The sequence below is a fragment of the Barbus barbus genome, assembly GCF_936440315.1.
Source record: "Barbus barbus genome assembly, chromosome: 14".
NCBI lineage: Eukaryota > Metazoa > Chordata > Actinopteri > Cypriniformes > Cyprinidae > Barbus > Barbus barbus.
This window is the reverse complement of record NC_136742.1, coordinates 17,241,115-17,265,384: the sequence shown is the minus strand read 5'-3', so window position 1 is coordinate 17,265,384 and position 24,270 is coordinate 17,241,115. Positions and strand designations below refer to the sequence as shown.

The following is a 24,270-nucleotide window of genomic DNA, read 5'->3' as shown; positions in this document are numbered from 1 at the left end:
TGATAAGACAATCTATTTTCCGTAGTTCTCAGTCATTTTATTGCCAAACCAACCTAAATTTCCACTGTGTGAAAAAATGATCAATTCTACAACAAATCTGAAATGCACTGTATTGAAAAGTGTAAAAGTTATTTTTTAAAACCTTTTATTATTACCATCCACACACAAGTCAGTTCCCTTTTTTCCAGTTTGCATTTTTGACTGACATGAGCCATGAGAGGGTTTATCTTAAGAGATACGGATAGAGCTGACAAACTGTATGGATGATATGCTTAGAGCTTTGATATATTATTGATAATCAGTTTTTGTTATCTTTATATGCACACAAGATCTGAAAAAATCATTATCAAATATATTGTGGCTTGCGATAATGATAATGCACACCATAGAAATAAGGGACTTATTCATAAGTCAAAAGTAATTCAAAAGAAACCATCATATATTACGTCATATATACAAATTCTAAAGCTTTTCAAATTTATGCAACTGCCCTAATGTCTGTATAACTTTTTTGTTTTATTTTATAATATTTTATTTTATTGTTTAATTTATATGTTTGTATTCATTTTGTTTTGTTGTTCTGTTTTGAATGCTTTTGAGATGTACAACATTGCCCTATGTTTGCCTTGTGCCATTGTGTAATGAAACTGAACTCATTAATAAAAAAAATAATAATAAGGGACTTTTACTGTAGAAACACTAACCGGAAGCAGGAAGTTTACAGTTTTCGTGTTCACACTGCTCTCAGGGCTGGGTCCCTGACAGCTGATGTGATATTCAGAAAAAAAGCTTTTAATTTTAACAAATATAAGTTAAAGCGTTAGAGAAGGCATTTTCGTCGCTCAGTTGGATAAACTTAAGGTAAGATTCGACTACGTCGCAGTTTATTAGCTTCCTGAAAAGGCCATTGCGCTGTTTACTGTATCAGCTGACCTTTATTCATAAAACAATCTGTTACTATAACAATAAAGACATCTTCATCTATATGAATGAAGAACATAGATTTAAATAATCTTCACGAAAATCACGAACTCTGCATTTAATAAAAGTATTAACGTTACTCTGCAATTGACGGTATTCACGTATAATTCTGATGTATGTCATATTAATGAATAATTATCATATTCATATACTGTGGTATTTACATGGGATCACCAGGGTAGATTCTAGTACAGTTCTGTGAATGAAGGAAAAATTTACCTTTAAGTCTACATGAATAAAATTGAATGAATTTGATCTTTTAATTTTAGTAAACACCTTTGTTTGCCTGCATGCTTCAGCCAAGTTTGTAATGTCTTATTGTGTCTTGTATACTTGACTAGCGCTGACAGATGACAGATGAAGTATCTGCTATAATCTGACATTTTTTAAATATGTTGCATACAAAATAATACACTTTTGAATGACTTGGACGAGCAGAAGGCCCTTTCAGCTTACATTTGTTTAGTGAAAACAAACGTAATGAGCAATTGTGCTTTTAATTTCAGGAATAAACATGACTGCCATCAAGCACGCCCTTCAGAGGGATATATTCACCCCCAACGACGAGCGTCTGCTGAGCATCGTCAATGTCTGCAAGGCAGGGAAAAAGAAAAAGAACTGTTTCCTGTGTGCCACAGGTAGAGACACAGATCCATGTCAGAGAATGTCCATAAACATTCTTTTATTGTTTATTTTACCTCTGTCAGTTCTGTTTATCATCTTTAGTGACTACAGAGCGCCCAGTGCAGGTGAAGGTGGTGAAAGTGAAGAAGTCAGATAAAGGAGATTTCTATAAGAGACAGATGGCATGGGAACTACGGGACCTGACAGAGGTTGATGCCAAAGATGCCAATAAGGTCAGAGGTCATAAATGTTCTATTCAGACATGAAATAAAGCTCAGTAATAAAATAACTACAATAAAGTTTCACATTGCTTGTTGGATGATATTGGATACAGTGCTATTATAGTATTAATTATACTATATCTATCTATCTATCTATCTATCTATCTATCTATCTATCTATCTATCTATATGTGTTCATTTTTTATTTGAATTTTAGTTAAGTTTTCTTTTGTCATTTTTAGTTTTTTTATTTAGCTTTAATTTATTAATAACTTATTAAAAACTTACAAGTTTTAATTGAGTAATCTTAGTAAGTTTTTCATCTAATATTTATACTTTTTTTATTTAACAAAGTTATTTTTTGTTTAGTTTCCAGTAATACCAGTTGGATTTAATTTAAATGTTAGATTACCTTTTCCGTCACTTAAAATTAATCTTTAAAAACACTAATAATTTAATTACACTGTTAAATATAATCTTTAGCAAATCTAAAAAAAACATACTGTACATAAATAATGTTATACTTAAATTCACTTATAGCACATAAAATGATTTAATTTAATTTTTATTGTTTTGTGTTTAAATTATTGAGACCTGGAACATATTATGGAACTTTATGGAAATTGGGGTAACATGAAAATAATTATCGACCTGAATTTACCGAGCAAATCTTGGACTTCTCCATCCTTCAGGAGAACCCAGAGTTTGACCTTCATTTTGAGAAGGTTTATCGGTGGGTGGCGAGCAGCACTGCAGAGAAGAATTCGTTCATCTCGTGTATCTGGAAGCTGAACCAGCGCTACCTTCGGAAGAAAGTGGAGTTTGTAAATGTCAGTCCACAGCTGCTGGAAGGTGTGGCTCACTACTGCTCCTGGTGTTGTGTAGTGTAATAGCATGTTGTTAAACTACCAGTGTGTTCCTAATATGTAATTCTAATATGTAATTCTAATATGTAAAAAACAAACAAAAAAAAGGCTTAAAGTTTGAACTATTACATTTGCAGCGGTAGGAACTCAAACTAGTTTCTGTTTTCCTGTGGCTAGTGCTCTCTCTTTCTTTTTCTGAGCTCTTTGGGATTCTGCAATGTGTCTTTTTGAGTGTCCCTTAATGCTTTAACCTGATCTCTGCTGTTCTCTCTAAATCTCTCACTGGCCAGAGCTTCCTAAAGCTGAAGGTTTGTACGCTGTTTTTTCTTCCATCTTTCATCCTCCTCCATTTGCCTACTCCAGTTTCCACCTCCTGCTGTTGTTTCCTCTTCATTAACTGTTTTGCTTTCTTCACATTAATTCATTTGCTTAATCACATAGTTATCTGGGAACCTTTACCCACTGCTCACTCTCTAGATTGTGTTTGTGTACATGTGGTACTTACATTGCATTTATGAAGTAGTTTAGTTCATATAGTCATATGCACACACACACTACCATTCAAAAGTTTGGATATGTTTTATGAAAGAAGTCTCATATGCTCAACAAGGCTGCATTTATTTAATCAAAAATACTGTAAAAAAAATAGTAATATTGTTATAATGTAATGCCATTATATAATAATCTGACAAATTTTCTATTATAATATATTTAAACATGTAATTTATGCATGTAATGGCATAAAAGCTACATTTTCAAAATTCAAAAGAACAGCATTTATTTTTAGATTATAAAAGTCTTTACTGTCATATAGTTTCTTTAAAAAAAAAAAGAAAAAAGGATCTTGACACCAGACTTTTGAATGGTAGCATATACTGTAATAAACATAAGAGCACTTTTTTCATGTGTCTATCCTTTTTCTCAGAGTCAGTCCCGAGTGGAGAGAGTCAGAGTGTTGCAGGGGGAGATGAGGATGCTCTGGATGATTACCAGGAGCTGAACGCCCGTGAGGAGCAGGACATTGAAAGCATGATGGAGGTCTGCGAGTACGCCATTTCCAACGCAGAGGCCTTTGCTGAGAAACTGTCCCGTGAGCTACAAGTTCTAGATGGGGTGAGTTTGTTTAATCTTTCCTAAAGTAAAACACTGGTGTGTTAGCACTAGACAGTGGAAAGTATTGATTGCACCTGTCTTCAGGAGTTTATAATTAACTTTATCTATATTGAACTAAGTGCAATAATTATCGAACGGTCAAGGTAAATTGGATTGAAGTTTGTTTGATTAGGAAATAGCGGTTTATATTGAGTAGTCTTCTTATTGTTTGACAGTCATATCAAGGATAAAACGAGGCTTATTTTTGTTATTGTGAATAGTAATCTCTGTTCTTCTCTGCTCAGGCTAACATCCAGTCCATCATGGCCTCTGAGAAGCAGGTGAACATCCTGATGCAGCTGCTGGATCAGGCTCTGGGAGAGGTGGACAACATCGAGGGGAAGTTGCTCAGTTATGAGGAGATGCTGCAGAGCGTGAAAGAACAGATGGACCAGATCTCCCAGAGCAACCGTCTCATCCAGATCAGCAACACCAACAATGTCAAACTACTGGATGAGATCCAGTTCCTCGTGGTATGTTGGGAAACAGTAGAGACAGATCCCAGAAACTTTCCTTTGTTGAGTGGAACACAGCATTAATAAAAGAATTCTAGGTAAACTAGTCGATCTTATTAAAGGGGTCATATAATGCCATTTTTGTACAAGTTAATATGATTCTTTAGGGTCTAAATGAAAAGTTTGTAATATACTTTAATTAAAAATTCTTGTTAGTATGGTAAGAAAACACTAATTTTACCTGGTCAAAAACAGCTCTCTGTTCAGCATGCCATTTCAGTGCATGTGCCTTTAAATGTTAATGAGCTCTGCTCACCCCGCCCCCTCTGCTCTGTGGGGTGTGACACAACACACTGGAGTGTTGCCTTGACAACAGTTGAGGGTATCTTTTGGCGCCATGTCCAATTGTTCTGATGTGCTAGCCTATACAAAAGCAAATAGGTGATCAAATAACATAACTTATGTTATAATATTGGAAAACATAAATGAGAGTATTTATAGTCTTGAATCATATGCATTTGCAGGATGTAAACAGTATTTTGCAGGTATTGTGTTAAAGTTACCATTCAACTTCATGCATTTTTTATTACTTATTAATCAGTAACAGACACCGTTATAAACCATCTACAAAAGTAAGCTTAATGTACTGTTACCACGTTAACTTTACCACAGCGTACACAGTTTATAATAACACAATAACCATAACGCGTTGTTCATTACAAACGTGGAATTATGAATTGTACTGAGAACGTCGTACATAGAAAACATGCGTAATGAACACTTGATTTCACGTAATGAAAGTTAGTGTAAACTTTAGCCACATTCATGGTGAAACATGCAAGCGATTAGCAAAGATTAATATAAAGGTTAATAAAACGTTACACTCACTTCTTCTGGAGGTGCAGCAGGAACACGAATAGTTGGTACCGATCCTTTTTTCAGGAGCAGCTTCTTGGCAAAACCAGCTTTAAACTGACCCTCGTTTATAAAGCAGTCTGGTGAGAAATGATTCGTGCAAACATGAAAGAATTGAGGTTGATCTGGGGGACTATTCCCTTCGAAAACAAAACTCAGCCACTGCGTCTTCAGCGGTTCTGATTTAGGAACATCAAAACGACTGCTGTGTTCGTTATTACACCCAAGAACAGAACACCACGGTCGCTTGGATGCCATTCTGCTCCAGCGTATAAACAATGGCGGACTATGATGACAGCTCGCTCAGGGCGAGTCTGTGTTGAAACGCTCCTGTCAATCAACAATCGTGGGAGGGGCCTCCGATCTTGTGATGTCACAAGACGAACAGCTCGATTTGAGACAGGGGAAAACATATTAGGAGATTTAAAAAAAAAAAACACTGGATGGATTTTTATCATTATAGGATGGTTGTGTACAGGCACTGCCAACACACATCTCAGTACAATCAACTTGTAAAAGTGGATATAGCATTATATGACCCCTTTAAACGGGTAGCTGGTTGGTGGATGATTAGTCGACCTTTGTGACCCATCATTAACTGCCCCTTTAAAAAGATAAATAAATACTAGGATAGCAGTTTTTGTCATTGAAATTCCAACGTGACAGGCAGCATTGTTGCCTGTGGTGGACTATTGCCACCTTTATTTCAGGTGGACTCAGACTTGCAACTAACAAGTCTAATAAGTCTAATATGCCTAGACTATTTAATCATGTGATATGCATACATATTCCTTATAACACTTCCACTTCCAATCTTTTATTGAAAACTGTATAAAATAAAGGAATTAAATTATAAATATCATTAATTTTATTTTGCTTAATTGTGGCATAATATTATTTTTTTTTTTATCTGAACTTCTGTATTTTTCTTTATTAACCTTTCAGCCAGGGTGAACAAAGATCCTTGATGTTTTGAGTGTGCTTCTTTACTGCTTTTGTTTAATACTAAAACAAACAAAACTCTAATAAAAGATTACTGGTATGATTAGAATTCTGATATGTCTATAATTATATCTCTTAATATATTTTTATTTTTTTCCATGATAGAACTACATGGATCTATCAAAAGGTCACATCAAGGCTTTGCAGGAAGGGGATTTGTCTTCTCCTAAGGGTATCGAGGCCTGCATCAACGCTTCTGAGGCTCTGTCACAGTGCATGAACGTTGCGCTCAAACCAGGTACTGCTCTCAAACTTCACCCACTGTGTGATAACAGCACTTAGAGTTGTCCACGAGCAGCATTAGTCATGTTTGTGTGATGTTCTGTAACAGGTCATGATAAGCTGACGGCAGTCAAGCAGCAGCAGCATCTGTTTTCTGAGCTCAGAGACGCTTTTGCCCGACGTCTCACCAACCACCTCAACAACGTGTTTGTGCACCAGGTAACATTATTACACATGTTCCAGGTAAAGAACACGTACAAATTACATATATGAGGAGTGTTAGGCTTTCTTTCCTTTTCCTGTGAGTCTTTTATCTGCCTCTGTCTGATTGATTCTTTCTCCTGTGTTCCTGTTTGGCCACCAGTCGTGTCTCTATATCACTTTACTTCACTGTGCTCTCTGTTCCTCTGTCAGTTCAACCACTTCAGTCACTTCAAAATGACCATCCCTCAGTTCTATAGGTCGTCCTGTCTGTCACTCCCTGTGAGTACGCCCACTCCAGCACCCTGTTTGACCCGCCCACTCTAACAGTCACGCAACTCCACTTCTTTAGACCTAACTGTCTCATCAATGCTTCTCTCTCTTCATGGAAACATTCTGTTTAAGCATGTTCATGGTGATGTAATCCAGACATTCTCATCTTAGGGTTTCTAAGATGATCGCCCCATAAATCTCCCAGCCAACATCATTCTCGTGTTAGTAGCTGTTGATTTTGTCCCCTGAAGATGTAAAGGGGTCTTCATTGCCTTGTTTTGCTCACTTTCCGATGGAATTGTGAGGTGCTCGTCAGAAGAAATGGCCTGGTCAGCATGCAGTTCCTGCAGTGTTTGCTTTTATGATGTGGATGTTTCATAGATGCATTGAGAAGGAACTGCTTGTCTGTGAGAATAGCACTACTGTCCGTTTAGTGGCAGTGTTCATGGATTTGTGAGGCTTGGTGATTTTTGCCCAACTAATTACTGTTTGAGCTTGACGTCACTGTAATATAACAGCAACCTTTTGTGTGGAAGTAGAACTGGGGGTTTATACAGATTTTCTCTATATGGAAAGATATACTCGTTATGCTACTGCTGGTATACAGGACAGTGTTTTAGTCCGATTCACTGAGTAACTTGTATTTTTTAAACTATTCTTTTAACACCTTTTTTAGAATCATACTGTAAGTTTTTAGTTAACTGGAAAGAACCAGCTCATAGTCATTTTTTTGTAAATCAGACCTCACTGCTCACGCTTTATGCTGTTGATTCACTAAAGAACTGGTTCATAAGATTCATTTGTTCATGAATAATACAGCAGTGTCCGTTCTGTATGTTTTCAATTTATTAAAAAAAGAACCAGTTCATAAGAGTCATTTGTTCATGATCAGACTGCACTGTTCAGTGATATACTGAAAAGAACCTGTTTAAAACACTCATTTTTTTCATGAATGAGATGCTTTTTGCATTCAGCCCAGAAGGACTGCTCAAGAGAAAGTTTTTGTTTTTGCCATTATTTTGCTGTACCAATTGCATCACATTCAATACGGATTGTGAACAGATGTTCGCAACACAAATGTAAAATATGATTTGTAAAATGTTTTAACAAAGCTACTAAAAAAAAGCCATAAAGCAAACAAATGCCAAATTTGAATTGGCCAAATTAATGTTTTTTGGGGGGAAAATCTGTATTTTTACCCAGCTCTATGTGGGAGTGAGTGTGTGTGTGTTTTCTCCATAATATTAACTTGCCTGAACAGTGAACTTTTTTCATACTGAGTTTCCACTCACTGAGTGTGTCTGTGTGTTTGTGTGTGTAGGGACACGATCAGAGCTCCACACTGTCCCAGCACACAGCTGAGCTGACACTACCCAAACACAGCCCTCTGCACAGAGACCTGCTCAGATACGCCAAACTCATGGAGTGGCTGAAGAACACCCAGAGAGAGAAATATGAGGGTCTTTCCAGGGTGAGTGTTTATCACTTACATCACTGTGCTGATATCACAGTAATTGTTATCATGACGGATGTCAGACACCATTAGGGTTTGAAAGCAATCAGTCACGTTTGTACAAATTGTTCTACCTTGATAAAGTCATAAAGTGAATGGAAGCTAATCGTAAACTGTGTGACAAAAGTCAAGGACAAAAACATTATTAAATACTGTACATTATTAATTTACCTACCACTGCAGATTATTACCATTACAGCATTCCAATATCTCAATATCCATAGCTGCTGAGTGAAAGGATGTTTAATAAAAAGGTGGGATTTTATTTAATACTCCTCTTGAAAAAAGTGTGTGTTGCATACACATCAGAATGCCAGAGTAAATGTGAAAATGAACACATATTATAGGCAGACAGTAGTGATTCAGAATAAGACAAACATTTGAAAGATGGATTCATGATGTACTTGATCATTATATCAATTTTGATCAAAAAAGTTACCTAGTGTACCTTTAATAAGACATTAACAGTCCCATTATTGCTTTTTTTTATTGTATAAGCATTATATGTTTTAACCGTTTGACAGTTACAATCACCAACAGTAATCACAACTAAAAAAAAAACCCTGTTATCATTTATGACCACGGACACAGTACCCTTATGATCAGTTACAGTAACCATTAAAATGCCATCATAATAATGCTGCAATATCTTATCCTGGTGTCCTCTGAGAGCCAATGGTTTTGCTTTTGAAATGCCAATGCCTTAGTAGAGGAAAATAGCACTTATATTTTAGCTCTCCTCAGACTTTATAGTACTGTTGATGTTATTCTACAAACATTAGATCGAGGGCAAGGCCATATTTAAGGGTTTAGTCAGAGCGATTAGTCCTTTTCTGATCATCGCTCAGTGCTAATCTGATTCCCAAATGTTTTAGATGCATTTATCTCTGCCCTCTATTATTAAATTGTCTTTAAAATCCAAATGTGATGGAAGACGTGGCCTGGATGTTGCTGTGTGTGCTCTGGCAGATTGGATTTGTGTCCGGTTCCCAGTCCTGTTTTCTCTCTCTGTCTCACTCACTGTTATTTCCTGTGATCATTCTAACTTCCTCTAAATGTGAAAAATGCTGACAAATAAAAAAATCTAAATTTGGTCAAATTGCTGAATCCTCCCTTTTGTTTTTACAGACCTATGTGGATTACATGACCCGATTATATGAGCGGGAAATTAAGGACTTCTTTGAAGTGGCAAAGATCAAAATGGCAGGCACTAGTAAGGATGGGAAAGGCAAATTCGGTAAGACCTCAATAAAAAAAATGTAAATAAACTTTTTTTTTTAAATTTGTTTATTAGGAAATCCTCTTGGAAAGGGATTTTTGTCCATGCTGTTTCTTCAGTCTCTGTATGTCTTGTGTATGCTATGTTAAGTGTTGTCTCTGTGTGTGTGTGCCATTTGTAATATTTGTTTTTCTTACACTAATGTTAAACTACATGACAAACACATAGTTTCAACAGAGCTGAACTGAAATGATTCAACACTTCTCTAGTACAATCATTGCTGGTCTCTGATATGATGGTGTGCAATGTCACATGTTTTCATTGTAATGTTTTGACATGTGCTGCAAGGCCCACAGTGTGTGTACTATTACACATGGCATTAAATGCATACTAGAGGCATGACAACCTAAATATTCTGTGCGACAAACCCCCCAGAATACATAAGATTTCAGGATGATTAGAACAGTGTAGTGCATTTCTCAGAATACTTCCAAATGGTATAAAGAGACTTTTTTTTTAATGTTTATGAAATAAACATTGTCTTTTTTTATTCTGTATTTTTAGATGTATTATATATGTATGGTATTTATTTATATGTATCATCTTTTTGGAAACTAGGGGTGGGCATTTTTTCCACACCATTAGCACAAAATAAGACTCTGTGTTAAGTTAAAAAACAACAACTACAGATCTCTCATTCCATTTTGCACCATTGCACCGTTTTTATTTCTGGTGACTGCAACGTTGTATTAGGCCATTTTTGACATGTTTGCATATAATTATAACAGAATTTTCATCTATGTAAAATATTTTGAAGTTGGGGAAAAGGGTCCCTATTTTTGTCTTTCATGATTGATCACTGCTGTCATTTCCAAGTACTTCGTTACTTGTGCCCATCCCTATTGGAAACATTTATCCCTGCTTACGCTGGTACACTTCCAGGTGTTAGTAAGATGTTCCTCTTGTTTCAAAAGCTTTCATTAGCAGTCTAATTCTCAGCTTTTTCCTCCACGGGATGAAATAAAACAAGCTTTTTGTTTCCAAACGGCCAAAGAGCCCAAAGCCTATATTCAGCCACTGCAGTGCATGTCATATTTGAAAACTTTGACCTTTAACCCCTATCTCTGGCACCATGCTGCATGTTGTAAGCCTAACGTGTCTCTGTCTCTGATGCCTGCCTTTCTAACCGGCCTCCAGCCACGCTTCCTCGGAAAGAGAGTGCTCTCAAACAGGAGACGGAGAGTAAGTATCAGCGCCACATGCCATGCCTATACCATAATAGCTTGCTTCCTCTTAGTCAAAGGGCATCTCTTCCTCATAAGCACAGTAAACCATTATATTAACTTCAGTTTCAATGTTTCATGGATATGCAAAACATGTTTACAATCTCTTTTTAAGTTACACGCACCGTTTTATGGATTTCATCCTGCCTTATTCACTTTTTCTCAATCAAAACCAACCTCAAACATGTCTACCAGTTTATCAAATATTAAAATCTTTAATGTTAATGCATCAATGGTTAAAGGGGAGATTGATTATTTAATCATGCCGTAAAGCCTCTGTGATCTGTATGAGATTTTTAGTAGTTGGGTTGCATGTATGTTACGACCCCTTTCAGATCAGCATGTACGATGTATTTATAAGGTAAGCTTAATAACCCATGTAGATGAGGTGATTTTAATATAAATGAGGTACATCTGTCTTGTATGTTTTATATTGAGTTCACGTTCTGATGGTTTCACCTCTGATGGTCTCTCTCAGGCCTGCATGGGAGCTCTGGGAAGCTTACAGGCTCCACGTCAAGTCTGAATAAACTCGCTGTGAGCAGCTCCAACAGCAAGCGCTCTCAGTCATCTTCTCTGCTTGATATGGGCAACATGTCCGCCTCTGACCTGGACGTAGCAGACAGGACCAGGTTTGATAAGGTGCGCCACCCCTAAATGTGACTTAATGCTGAAACTTGCTGTCCAAAGTATAAGCATATACACTGATGTTGGAATGTTTGGGATCAATTTAATACTTTTAATCATGCATTAATTTGAGCAAAAGTCTTGTTATTAGAATGATTTCTAAAGGATCATGTGACACTGATACCATGAAAAATGACTGCTAAAAGTTCAGCTTTGGCATCACAGGAGTTAATTACATTTTAAAATACGTTCAAATAGAAAATAGTTCTTTTAAATTGTAATTTCACAATATTACTGTTTTTACTATATTTTAAATGCCTTGGTGAGCATTAAACCTTGCTAACTCTACACTTTTGAACGATAGTGTACATTGAGGGCCCTTCTTTGTGCTGTTTTCTAGATCTTTGAGCAGGTTTTGAGTGAGCTAGAGCCACTGTGTCTGGCTGAACAGGACTTTATCAGCAAGTTCTTCAAGCTGCAGCAAAATCCTACACTAGCTCAGGTGCGTATCAGATACAGTACGGCTCAGATCTGTGAGTGTATTGTATTTATGTGTGATTTAATGATGTCATAAATCTCTCATTAGGCAGAGAATGTGGATGACAGCGATGGAATGGTTCACTCCAGACCCCCCAGTGAACACAGACATTCAATATCTGAGTGAGTGACAGTTCTCTTGAGCTCTCTTTAGTTCATTCAAATTTGTTTTTAAGCAGATTACAAAAAATGATCAAACATCCATTTCTCTTGCAGCAAGGACATGGTTCGGATGATGATGAATAAGATCTTTCAGAGCATCGAGACAGAGCTGAACAGTCTGATAGCTTTAGGTGATAAGATCGACAGCTTCAACTCTCTCTACATGCTGGTAAAGATGAGTCACCACGTCTGGACGGCCGAAAATGTTGATCCCGCTTCCTATCTCAGCACAACGCTGGGCAACGTGCTGGTCACTGTCAAGAGAAACTTTGATAAATGCATTGTAAGTGGAGCTCATGTCAAGCATTGTATTGATGGTGAGACCAGTATTTAAATCTTCTGATGTGTTTGTTGCTGTTTTAGTCTGGACAGATTCGTCAGATGGAGGAGGTGAAGATTTCAAAGAAGAGTAAAGTGGGCATACTGCCGTTTGTCACCGGCTTTGAAGAGTTTGCTAAGCTAGCTGAGGCTATTTTCCGAAACGCAGAAAGACGGGGTGATCTGGATAAAGCCTACATCAAACTCATCAGAGCTGTTTTCAATAACGGTGAGGATCATCATAATCTCATACATTTCTTTATTCATCACTAGTTGTGAGAATGTGCAAGAAGCCCTAAATTTCTTGAAATGCTGATTTTAGAATTTTTTTTTAAACAAGAGAAAGCAAGCATGATAGTGTGATAGCATTATTTTTATACTTTTATATATTTTTCCAAATATTCGTTATTTTTATATACAAATCAAAATATAAATATTAATTCCAGATATTATATTTGCAGTTTAGTTCATTTTCATTTCTTTTAAGTTTTAGTCATTTTTGTGCTTTTGTCATTTTTTATTAGTTTTTAAATATTTCTATATAGTTTTAATATGTTATTTTGGTTTTAGTCATTTTAGTTCTTCAGCTTCAACATATTGCACTACGGCAACATTTCTACGTTTTTCATCTAATTATATATATTTTGTTTCAGCTTTAATTCAGTTACTGAAAACCAATAACAACACTTAAGAACCATCCATTAATAGAGAATGTGACATTGATTTTATTAGTTTTTAAATATTTCTGCTTTCTCTTTAGTTTTTGGGATTTTTCATGCCTTTCTTTAAAGGGGTCTTCGGATGCAAAATTCACTTTACAAGTTGTTTGAACATAAATGTGTGTTGGAAGTGTGTGTACACATCCTATAATGATAAATCCACCCAGTGTTTTTTTTTTTTTAAATCCCCATTTTAAAACCCCCTTTCTCAAATCAGGCTGTTCTGAGATTCTTGTCAGGATGACGTAGTTCTGTACAGGCCGCTCCCACGATAGTCGATTGACAAGCCGTCTTACCTTAGACCCGCCCTGAGTGAGCTGAGAGCTGTTCGCCATTGTGTCGACTCCGGTGCAGGGGAAGACAAGATGTCTCTGATTAAGTGATTGAGGTTTTTTTATTGTTGGATGTAATAATGAATATAGCAGTCATCATTTACTTCCGACATCTGAGCCGCTGAAGACGCAGAGGATTAATGTTACTTTAGTTTTGAAGGGAATGCGATGATCCCCGATCTGCCTAAATACGTCTGTTCATGCGAATCATTCGTGATCCAGCTTCACCTACAAAAGAAGGGAGTATAAGGGTTTTTATGAATCTCATTTCCTAATGACATGCTAGTTAGCCAGTTTCGCGGCTAAAGTAAACAGTAATGCTCGTCACCCCAACGAAGAGAGGGGCGGGGCGAGCAGAGCTCATTAGCATTTAAAGCATCATGTACTATAATGGCTTGATGAACACAGCTGATTTTGACAGGGTAAAGAAGGTGTTTTTTACACTACCATTGAGAAATTTTAACCAAAGTATGTTATAGAATTTTCATTAAGACCCTAAAAATCACATCAACTTGTGTAAAATGGGCATCCGATGACCCCTTTAATGGATAGGACAGTAGAGAGCTGACAGGAAAGCATTGGGCAGAGAGAGGGGAGCGGGATTGGCAAAGGACCTCGAGACAGTTGCGCTATATATTGGCGCACTCACCATGAGGCTACTGGCACCGACCTCTTTTGTTTTTAACACTCTTGTTCATCTGACTGGTCTCTTTCTATTTGTATATCCATAGTGGAGAAAGTGGCCAACGAGAGTCAGAAGACTCCACGTGATGTGGTGATGATGGAGAACTTCCACCATATCTTCTCAACACTGTCCAGCCTCAAGATCTCCTGTCTGGAGGCAGAGAGGAAGGAGGCCAAGCAGAAATACACAGAACACCTGCAGTCCTACGTCATCAACTCACTGGGCCAACCGCTTGAGAAACTTAATGTAAGCCAAATCTTTATGGAAACCAGGATTGAGCAGTATTACAGTAGAACATCAGTGTAAATCATAATTTTATAAATTAAACAAAAATGTGTTTGGACTATTAATGTAAATGGATTCTTCAGCCTTTATGTTTATGGACCATTTTTTAATTTTCTTTCCATTTTGCAGCACTTCTTTGAGGGAGTGGAGGCACGTGTAGCTCAGGGTGTCCGTGAAGAAGAAGTGAGCTACCAACTGGCCTTCAATAAACAGGAACTGCGTAAGGTTATCAAAGAATACCCTGGGAAGGAGGTGAAAAAGGGCCTGGACAACCTCTACAAGAAGGTGGATAAGCACCTATGTGAAGAGGAGAATCTGTTACAGGTGAATAAAACGAGGAAAATAACATTAAATGGCAAAATTTAATAGCGTTTCAAATGATTTTGAGATTCTTGAGTGTTAATGCGAATTTTGTTCTGTCCACTAGGTCGTGTGGCACTCCATGCAAGACGAGTTCATTCGGCAATACAAGCACTTTGAGGGCCTGATAAACCGCTGCTACCCGGGGTCTGGAATCACTATGGAGTTCACCATTAAAGACATGCTGGAGTACTTCTCCAGTATCGCTCAGTCCCACTAAAACAGGAAGCTGAATGATTGTGAGATTGTGCCAGAGTGAAAAGAAAAGTGCTGTGTGTGAGAGAAAGAGAATGAGTGCTTATATTGTATATATATTACAATGCAGTTTTTGCTTGTAATGTGTCATAACTAACACTGGAACCCTGTTTGTAACATGCAACTTGAGTTTCTGTTGTTACTGATTTCATGATTTCATTTTTTTTTTAACTGAAATTGCTTTATAACACGTTAGTATAGTGAATAGCATATGACTGAACTTTCTCATTACTTCAACACTAAAAATGTGTGCCTGATTTTTCATGCACTTGAATGCTGATGAGTATCTACACTTTTAAAGAAGGCCTGGAGTCATGTAAAAAAAAAATAAAGCATTCTTTTGAAAGCTAATTTTCTTTTCTTGTAATTTGTGATAAAAATTTATTATAAAACCGATAATTGTCCATTCACGAAAAAAAAAAAACCTATAAGTAATTATATTAGCGTCCACACCAATGGGCCATAACATTAAGTTGTTGGATAGTAATTCTGATGTTTTTTCTTCATCAGTTAAAAATAACTGCTCTGAAAGTCTTTATCATTATCATTGTGGCGTGGAACTCCCCACTGAAGCCTGTTGGACATCACAGAGGATGAAAACATTAAAGTTATAATAGTCATTCTGTCTGTAAGGATAGGTGATTCCACACCACAGGTATTAAAAAAAAACGGGTTGCAATCACTTTCAATCACAAAAACATTGTCAGCAAATCACAACTCGACTCAAGTTCACAAAAAGCTCGAGCATTTAAAACGGTAGGCATGTTTATAGCCTAATAAGCGGACACTTTTGTTCAGTTTACAAAGCGGCTCACAACGAGAACTAGTAGCGTCTTGATTAATGAATCTGTGCAATTTTAAAGCGACAATGTACTTTGATTAGTGTCCAGCATCAATCACGAACAGAGAGTCTTATGGCTAAAGTTTCCCCGAAATCTGTCTCCCCACCCACTTTTGCTGAATACTTCATTTCCCATCATGCTCTCTTAAAAGGCTTTTTTTCCCTTCTTTTCACAGAAAGCACTGAAATCAGAAGTTGGTTAGCTGCTTCACTGAAGCGATGGACGTGTTTTGATCTGTCGGTATTTTAAGTCATCGAGCCTCAATAACCGGACGGACTCTTGTATGCATGTGATTCACTATGCCGCCTCGAAAGAAGGAGTACGGGATTAAACGAGCGAGCGGATCCCTGGTCCACTTCAGACCGCCAGTGAGCGCGACCACCGTTCGCCGACACTCCGCCGTGGTTCCCTCGGTGCTGACGTTCGCCGTGGTCGTGGCATCCGGAGGCCTGTTGCTCATGATAGAAAAGGGAATGCTGAACAGCGTGCAGACTCCGCCGCCTCGCGCCAGAGTGGAATACCGCCTGAGGAACAGCGACGCCGCTGTGGACGTGGAGGCTCAGGTGAGGTAGTCGAGTAGAAACAGGCTCGCTAGACTGTGAATAAACACTGACGTTTTTTGAGAAACTTATCAATGTTTTGATATGTTTGCATGAAGTCGTCAGACTTTCTTTGAGTTTCGCGAGTCTGAACAACAATGCATTTTCATGAGAACTAGGGGTGCGCGTATCGATCCTAGTATCGATACCAACGTTGGTATTGGTATCGGATCGATACTAGCCTGATAAAATCGATACTTTAGGTTAATTTTTTCTCCTATACACTTAATAACATCGCTTAATACATACAAAGTGTAGACATGTCTGTGGGTGTATATGCTGCTCTTTTCACATCTCGTATGCAAGCATTGCTGCTCCTCTCCTGCTAAGCTGTGATTGGTTGTCATGCCATCACGTGATTCAGCGGCTCCGAGCGCGAGCGGACACAGTGAGAGATGGAATGGAGCTCTGAGCTACACAAGAAATGAAAAGGGAAGGAAGGAAATCCTTAACATAGTGCATATTATACCCGTATACCGAATTTGTCCTTTTTATACAGTATCACTGTAAGGTGTGTACTGAGTTTAGCTTTTTAAAATTATTTCTTAATGCATTAAGACACTTTAAATGTTCATTATAACGGTTTTCTATGCTGTTTGGCATGTTTGCATATATATTCTGGACTCAGCTGCTTGCAACATATATTTTATTAACAAGCTGTATACCGAATTTAGTCTTTATTTATTTATTTGGTCTTTATCTTAATCTTCCTCCATTAATTGCACCATATTAAATGTTTTTATATTGCAATTGAAAAAGAAATTCAGCGTGTTGCATTCATGTTCTGGGTTCATATGCTTACCTGTACATACATAGTAGGCCTATATATTTTTATAAACTATGCCGAATTTGGCCTTTTTTTAATCACAGTTTTTTTTTTTTTAAATAATAAATATTACAGTATGTATAAAACAAACAGAAAATACAGTACGTACATAACATACTAAAATCCTTTCAATAATAAACAGGTTATGGTTTAATAGTTCTTTTTCATATCAATGTTTTCATTCAATAAGCCACTTACGTTAAACTTTTCTTTATAATGGTTTTCTATGGGAGGAAAATGCATAACGTGAAAACTTTGAGCGTTGCTTTCATATTCTGGGCACATCTGCTAACTTGTATATCTTGTTTGCAACATTAATAAGGTGTATACTGAGTTTTGTCTTTTAATAATACGTTCTTAATTTATTAAGCCACGTTAATTATTTTTATAACTCTTTTCTATGGGAGGAAAATACTTAACATGAAACTGTTTATTGCTTTCATGTTCTGGGCTCCTCTGCCTGCAAAGTCCTTTTAGAAAGGCAAATAATATCCACATAGCTTTAAGGTGAATATAATATTAGTCATATCAACATTAGTATTGTTCATTTTTTTGAATTGTTGTTGATCATTTAAATTATTATTTTTTTTAAATGACAAGTATCGGAATTGGTATCGGTATCGGCGATACTGGCCCTGTATTTACTCTGTATCGGATCGATAGCAAAATTTGCAGTATAGCACACCCCTAATGAGAACTCAAAACCTAGTGAGCTTCCTACCTAGACAGCATCTGGGGATGGCCACAATTCAGTTTATTACTGTGACCCCAATTATTCCTTGCCACACGCATTAATGTTTAAATGGCGTTGCCTTGAATAACTAAATCTAAAACAAGTGATTATTTTACACAAATAATGCACACGCACGTTTCAAGCGAGCCATTTAATAAAAATAAGTTTGGTAGGTTTTATAATACACTTAAAACGTCAAAGGAGTATGTCGATCAGGAAACTTAAGTTTTGCAGACGGAAATCCCAAAGAATGACTTCTAAAGAATGACTTCTAAAGGGTCTCAAGCGTTGTTTTCCCAGCTAGTGCACGACTGAATAATACTGGGAATAAAAGAAAACATTCAAGACACTCTAGTCAATGTTAATCCTCTCAAACTTCTCAACATCTTTCCCTCAACTATTACACTTTCAGTAGAATAAAAAGTAATTTTAAAGCGTAAAATCCTATTATTTCTATTTATATCTGATTAATCCTGTTATACTATCCTAATATTCCTCCACTGGAGGATCTATGGATTTAGTTAAAGTTGGTATGTGGAAAGCATCTTTGATGGAGCAGAGAAACTCCATATTTCATTCCAGAAAATATTAAACAGCTGCTTACCTTCAAAGCAAGATATGCAATATGAAACTTGGGGCCAATTCTTTCAAGTTAAGATCCCTGCTGTGCTCTTGACAGAAGAGTACAATCACATGACAGTTCAGCTACCTTCTCTGATCTCTCGCAACCACTGACATGAAATCTAAACTTTTAGATTTTGGTGTTGCTAGTAACCAGGCATTATTGTAAAGTTATTACACCGTTCTTATTCAGTAGGTATAATAATAATAATATATATTTTTTTTTTTGCAAAATTACAACTGATTGTGTGAAGTGAACACTCTCTTATGCAGACAGAAAGTCTTTAGCGTATGTATTTGTATATTTTGCGACATTTGAATGTTTTCTTGTTGTATATGTATCCTGACAATGACTTCTGAATTAGTTTTAACTGCTGTTCAAATGATGTTTGGTCAGCCTGTGGAATGTCCAGAGTAAATGTTCTGTTGTGTTGTTAAGTAAAACATTTTAATGTTTCATCTGCTTTTGGGTTGATGGAGAGATGTTTATGGAAATTGTGCTAGTTTAACAGTTTGCTATTTTTATATGTAAATAATTTTAATGGTAAAATTATATTTAGAGCAGACTGAATGAGTTGAGACCTTTTTAGTAAAGTCACTTTAAGAATATTTTGGTACACTATGTTGGAGCACACCATATTTCCATTTTTACAGGTTTCTCTGAAATATTTGATTCTGATTGGTCAGGTTTGCCCATGCAGGGGTCAATTTGCAATATTGTCCACCCACCGTTTCAGTGGACAACATTTTTTCCCCATTCATATTTCCCATTGCAATTTTCATGTGTTTGTTAAAGCATTACAAGCCATCATCCAAATCAACTACAGGGTGAATCACATCATTACAAACTTTTAAAACAAAAAAAGTATTTTAAAATTTGACAAAAAAGACAAAAGGTTCATAACCGTGTACTTAATGGCTTTGAGTGAAAAAACAATCTCATGAAGCAATTTTTAACAAGGTAAAAACTTTAACAACCTTGTAGCTCAAAGTAGTTCTAACATGAAACTAAATTTCTTTGTGGGTTTTTATGAATTTACAGTCAAAGTAAAAATTATTCAGACACCAGATATCATTTTTACACCTTTTTACTGATGGTTGACACTATAGTTAATTTATATAACTGAGGATAGCAAAATAAACTGTGACATAGCCTACTATATCCAAAAATTCTTCAAACAGTGAACTTATTCAGACACTTTGACCTGACCATGTTTTGCTTAAGCGTTTTTCTTTATTTGCTAATGTGACCTTTTTACACCAAAGACTGAACAAAATTAAGCATTACTTGGTAATTGGTCGACCTAAATTGGTATTATTTGTGTGTACTAAAATTTAAGAGCTGACAGCTATTCAACCTAATTCATTACATACCTTTCTATCAAAGTTATCTGACATTATCAACATGAATTTGTTCTGACAGTTTAACTCTTGAGTCCTTGTCATATTCTATTACCATTTTCTAAACTATAGCGAATAAACTGTGATAATGTGAGATGTTGAAGGTGTCTGAATAAATTTAGGTTTGACTGTATATCGTTCTAAAGTTATATATATATTCTTCTTTCCCCCAGATTGTACAAGAGATCCGCAATCGCACCATAAGATCGATGTGTGGTCAGAAGAACATGCCTCACAGCGTGTGGTCTCTCAGTCCGCTGCAGAGGAAGACTCTCCTCCAGCACATATTAGTGAACGACGAGCATCGCTTCCTCTACTGCTACGTCCCCAAAGTGGCCTGTTCCAACTGGAAACGAGTGCTTAAGGTGCTGAGTGGCGCTCTAGCCAACGTGGATGTCAAAGTGAAGATGGACCATCGTGCTGATTTAGTCTTTCTTTCTGACTTACCGTCCGAAGAGATTCGCCATCGACTACGGCATTATTTTAAATTCATGTTTGTGCGAGAGCCAATGGCACGCTTGCTTTCAGCCTATCGCAACAAGTTTGGCGAAATTGAGGCGTATCAGCGAAAATACGGTGCGGAGATCATACGCCGCTATAGAAAAGGCTACGCAAAGGATAAAAAAATAGCAGGGAACGACGTGACATTCACCGAGTTTGTGCGTTATTTGCTCGACGAAGACCCGGAGCGAATGAACGAACATTGGATGCCCATCTACAACCTGTGCCAACCCTGCGCCATAGGATATGACTTCATAGGCTCGTACGAGAGGCTGGAGAGCGACGCCGCTTACGTGCTGGAACGTGTCGGAGCGCCGCAACACGTACGCTTCCCTGAACGCCAAACATGGTACAAACCCGTTACTAAAGAAACGCTGCATTATTACTTATGCACTGTCCCACAGAAGTTCCTCAAAGAGCTCCTGCCCAAGTATATTTTGGACTTCTCTCTGTTTGGTTATCCTTTACCCAACACAACCACTGAATACTGTAGGCATTAACAAAGGCTTTGGTTTATACCAGTTGTAAGACTGTCTTTAATCGTTCAATATGCTAATATTTTAATACTTTTTAACATAGCTTTTTTTTTTACCTGTACAGAATTGAAAATATATTTGAATATAAGCCTCAGTACAGTGTATTTGAGAGCTATTTAAGTTCAAACCATTATTTAAAACGGAAAATATTCGATCAGTTATTTTTATTCATGAGATGCAGTAGGGCAGGGATCCTCAAATCTGGACCATTCCTGCAGAGTTTAGCTCTAACCCTAATCAAACACACCTGAACATGCTAATCAGAGTCTTCAAGATCATTAGAAAGTCACAGGTAGGGGAGTTTGATCAGGGTTGGAGCTAAACTCTGCAGCAGATTGGCCCTCCAGGGAAAGATTTGAGGAACCCTGCAGTAGGGTGTCCATATTAACGGGCATAAAATGAAGAACATTGTGCTGTGCGCAAGACTATCGTGAGAGTTTTATATTAGTAAGCACAAGCTTCCACCATTTTTTCATTTGTAATTGCAGTATTAAAGTTTCCAGTGTTTTTCTGTTTGGTTATTTGGATAATCATTACCTCTGTTGTCACCCTTATGATGTTGCTGATTAATCCTTTTACAAAATGAAATGTGAAACCTATGAGAGAAAATGAGCCTCTAAACAGCATTTGAGGCTGTTACTATTTGTATCTATTGAATTGTGTTGCGAGTGTGTTTCATACGAACAAAACAAATATTTCTGACCACGAACTTGAACCCTTCCCATCTGCCACTTCCTCTGAAAAGATGAGACTCTGAGTTGAATCCCTTAAGAGATTGAGGAATGCAGTTTCACATCCAAAAGTAGAAGTACTGTACAATAAAGGGAGAAAGAAAAAATCTTTGAATCCAACAAGCTGGATTTCTTTGGATAATGTTTTTTTTTCTTGGTCTGAGCATATTTATTAAAGAACTAAGCCAGTAACAAGCTAATGGTGATTTAAAACAAGAAAAAGTGGGAGAACGTGAAAGCTCAGATGACACCCAAAAGGTCAGTCTGGATAATACGCAGGGATACCAAGAAATCAATTTAAGGGCTGTGTTCACACCAAGAATTACAACGAGAACTGTGATACATAAAGTATTTAAAAATCGTGTAAGAAAAGCAAAGATCATCAACAATATTGTTGATTCACTTTCAAAGCATTTCTATCAGAGGTTATGACTGTGTTGTTATGATTTGATTGTGGGATGTTATGATTGGTTATCAGCCCAGCTAACAGTTTTTGGTTCTCAAAACGCTCTGGGAATGTAAATTTTTATTAGAAAAATAACCAACAGAGAACATTACCAGAATGGTATTATTTGCTTCTCTTGGAACCGTTTGCTAACATGAAGTTAGGGGAATGTTCTGTGTTTGCTGAGAGGGTGTTGCTCATTGGGTTCTGAGTGGTTTCTAATGCATTGCCAAGCAGTTGTTAGGGGCCGTTCACACAGAACGCATTTTTCCATTCCAATGTGCTGCTTCTACATTTTCTATGTAAATAGCTCATTAGGGTGTTGTGGGTAGCTGCTTACAAGTCAAGAGCTGAGACCTCAAGTCTTAATCATGTACTTTTACATATTTTTTCTGGTTATTCCACTTATGGCTGAGATTTTTTTTGATGGCTAACAAAACAGTCATTTGACATAACACACTTCAGTAAACCCCCTAATTCATGTAGCAAATGTTTTAGAATGAGTTGCATACCAATGTTATACTTGGCGTTGATGAGTATGGCTTAGCAAGTATCACTAATTAAAAAGCAAGTTAAAAAGAAACATTCAAAAAGAGAAATGTTCAGCACCTGCATCTGTTTAAATCCCATAGTTACAGATATTACATGCTGTTAACATCAAATAAGAGGAAAAACAACAGTGATTGATTTCTCATCAGACCAAATGGAATGTCACTCTGATAGTAACAGATTACACAGTGCCAGGGGTCAATACTAAACCGGAAACAGATTATATTAAAAAACTATTTATGTTTATTCATAAGTTAATGTGTCAACATAAGATCTATTATACATACATACACCTATAAAACACAGGTTGGAGTGGTAGTGTGACCTTAACACAGCCCTGAGTAACATGGCCATATCAACTTCTGAAGACCTCTTTGGTCACTAGCATTGCCAGTTCATTTCACATCTCATTTCAGGCATGTTTTAGATCAGTTTTACTCTTAAATGTAACTTATTAAAGATCTGCCACGTAAGGATGATAAAATATAAAATACATCAAGTGCTACCAGCTGCCTCATTTTCCATTCACAAATCTAAAACTATTAAGAACAATAATGACAATACAACTACTGCAAACCAATTTCTTTCAAGTTATTACAGTGTATAAATTAACAAAAGACACTGCTCTACATTTTGGCTTTGGTGGCATAATTTTTCCTTTGACCTTATATATATACACGTACTTCCCTTTTACAAGGAAATATCTTCTGAACTGATCTCAGGGACATGTCTGGCGCAACACAATGTATCTTCAAAACTGACTAAACACAAGTCTTCCACATAACATTTGTCTTTTGTCAGTGAAAATGGGACAGGCTGAATCATTTCCTTCACCGCTACTCCTTAAAGCTCACACTTCTAAAAGATGTAAAGTAAACAGGGGTTAATTTAAATCATATATGCATGGTTATGAATATCTATGGAAGCCCGTTTTCGCCACTGAATAAAAAATATAAAAATGTAATTGCAAGAAAAAGTCAGAATTGTGAGATAAAAAGTCACAATTACCTTTTATTTATTTTTTTATTCAGTGGCGGAAACGGCCTTCCATAAATATCACACAAGAACTGATATCTGCTGCACATAAATGATATTACACATGCAGGTTTTAGACAATACTCACTTTTCTGGCATTTTGTCTACGGAGTGCTCTGGTGTGCGGAGGATGGAGCGCTCAGGAGAAGCAGGCCGGGGACTAAGAGAGGTGCTATGAGGGGAGGAGCTCCGCAACGAAGAGAAAGATAAGCCCTGTCTGCGCATTTCCTGCACAGCTCTCTCC

At 36.9% G+C, this 24,270-nt stretch overlaps 3 protein-coding genes across 4 annotated transcripts in view; 2 read left to right on the top strand and 1 right to left on the bottom strand.

Moving 5' to 3' along the window:
* Positions 1–687: 687 nt before the first annotated feature.
* Positions 688–15,556, top strand: LOC306880617 (exocyst complex component 1-like). Of its 2 annotated transcripts, XM_079434249.1 has the most exons (19): positions 688–861; positions 1,488–1,619; positions 1,708–1,838; positions 2,519–2,678; positions 3,618–3,805; positions 4,090–4,317; positions 6,322–6,454; positions 6,548–6,657; positions 8,234–8,383; positions 9,554–9,662; positions 10,842–10,886; positions 11,406–11,569; positions 11,955–12,056; positions 12,141–12,214; positions 12,308–12,536; positions 12,617–12,800; positions 14,354–14,553; positions 14,722–14,916; positions 15,020–15,556. In XM_079434249.1, the coding sequence occupies exons 2-19, from the start codon at positions 1,496–1,498 to the stop codon at positions 15,170–15,172; spliced, it is 2,679 nt and encodes an 892-aa protein (XP_079290375.1). In that variant the 5' UTR covers positions 688–861; positions 1,488–1,495; the 3' UTR covers positions 15,173–15,556. The 2 variants fall into 2 exon arrangements, with proteins under 2 accessions (XP_079290375.1, XP_079290376.1); XM_079434250.1 differs by lacking the exon at positions 10,842–10,886.
* LOC306880618 (carbohydrate sulfotransferase 14) lies at positions 15,383–22,186 on the top strand. The gene is made up of 2 exons (XM_079434251.1): positions 15,383–16,612; positions 20,403–22,186. The coding sequence occupies exons 1-2, from the start codon at positions 16,349–16,351 to the stop codon at positions 21,228–21,230; spliced, it is 1,092 nt and encodes a 363-aa protein (XP_079290377.1). The 5' UTR covers positions 15,383–16,348; the 3' UTR covers positions 21,231–22,186.
* A 323-nt stretch (positions 22,187–22,509) lies between these two features.
* Positions 22,510–24,270, bottom strand: part of LOC306880616 (centrosomal protein of 135 kDa) — a 28,284-nt gene continuing 26,523 nt past the window's right edge. The window contains exons 24-25 of the mRNA XM_079434248.1: positions 24,115–24,270; positions 22,510–23,849 (exon numbers count right to left, since the gene is read on the bottom strand). Of these exons, the coding sequence (XP_079290374.1) occupies positions 23,828–23,849; positions 24,115–24,270 (178 nt within the window). The 3' untranslated portion in view covers positions 22,510–23,827. The remainder of the gene's footprint in view (positions 23,850–24,114) is intronic.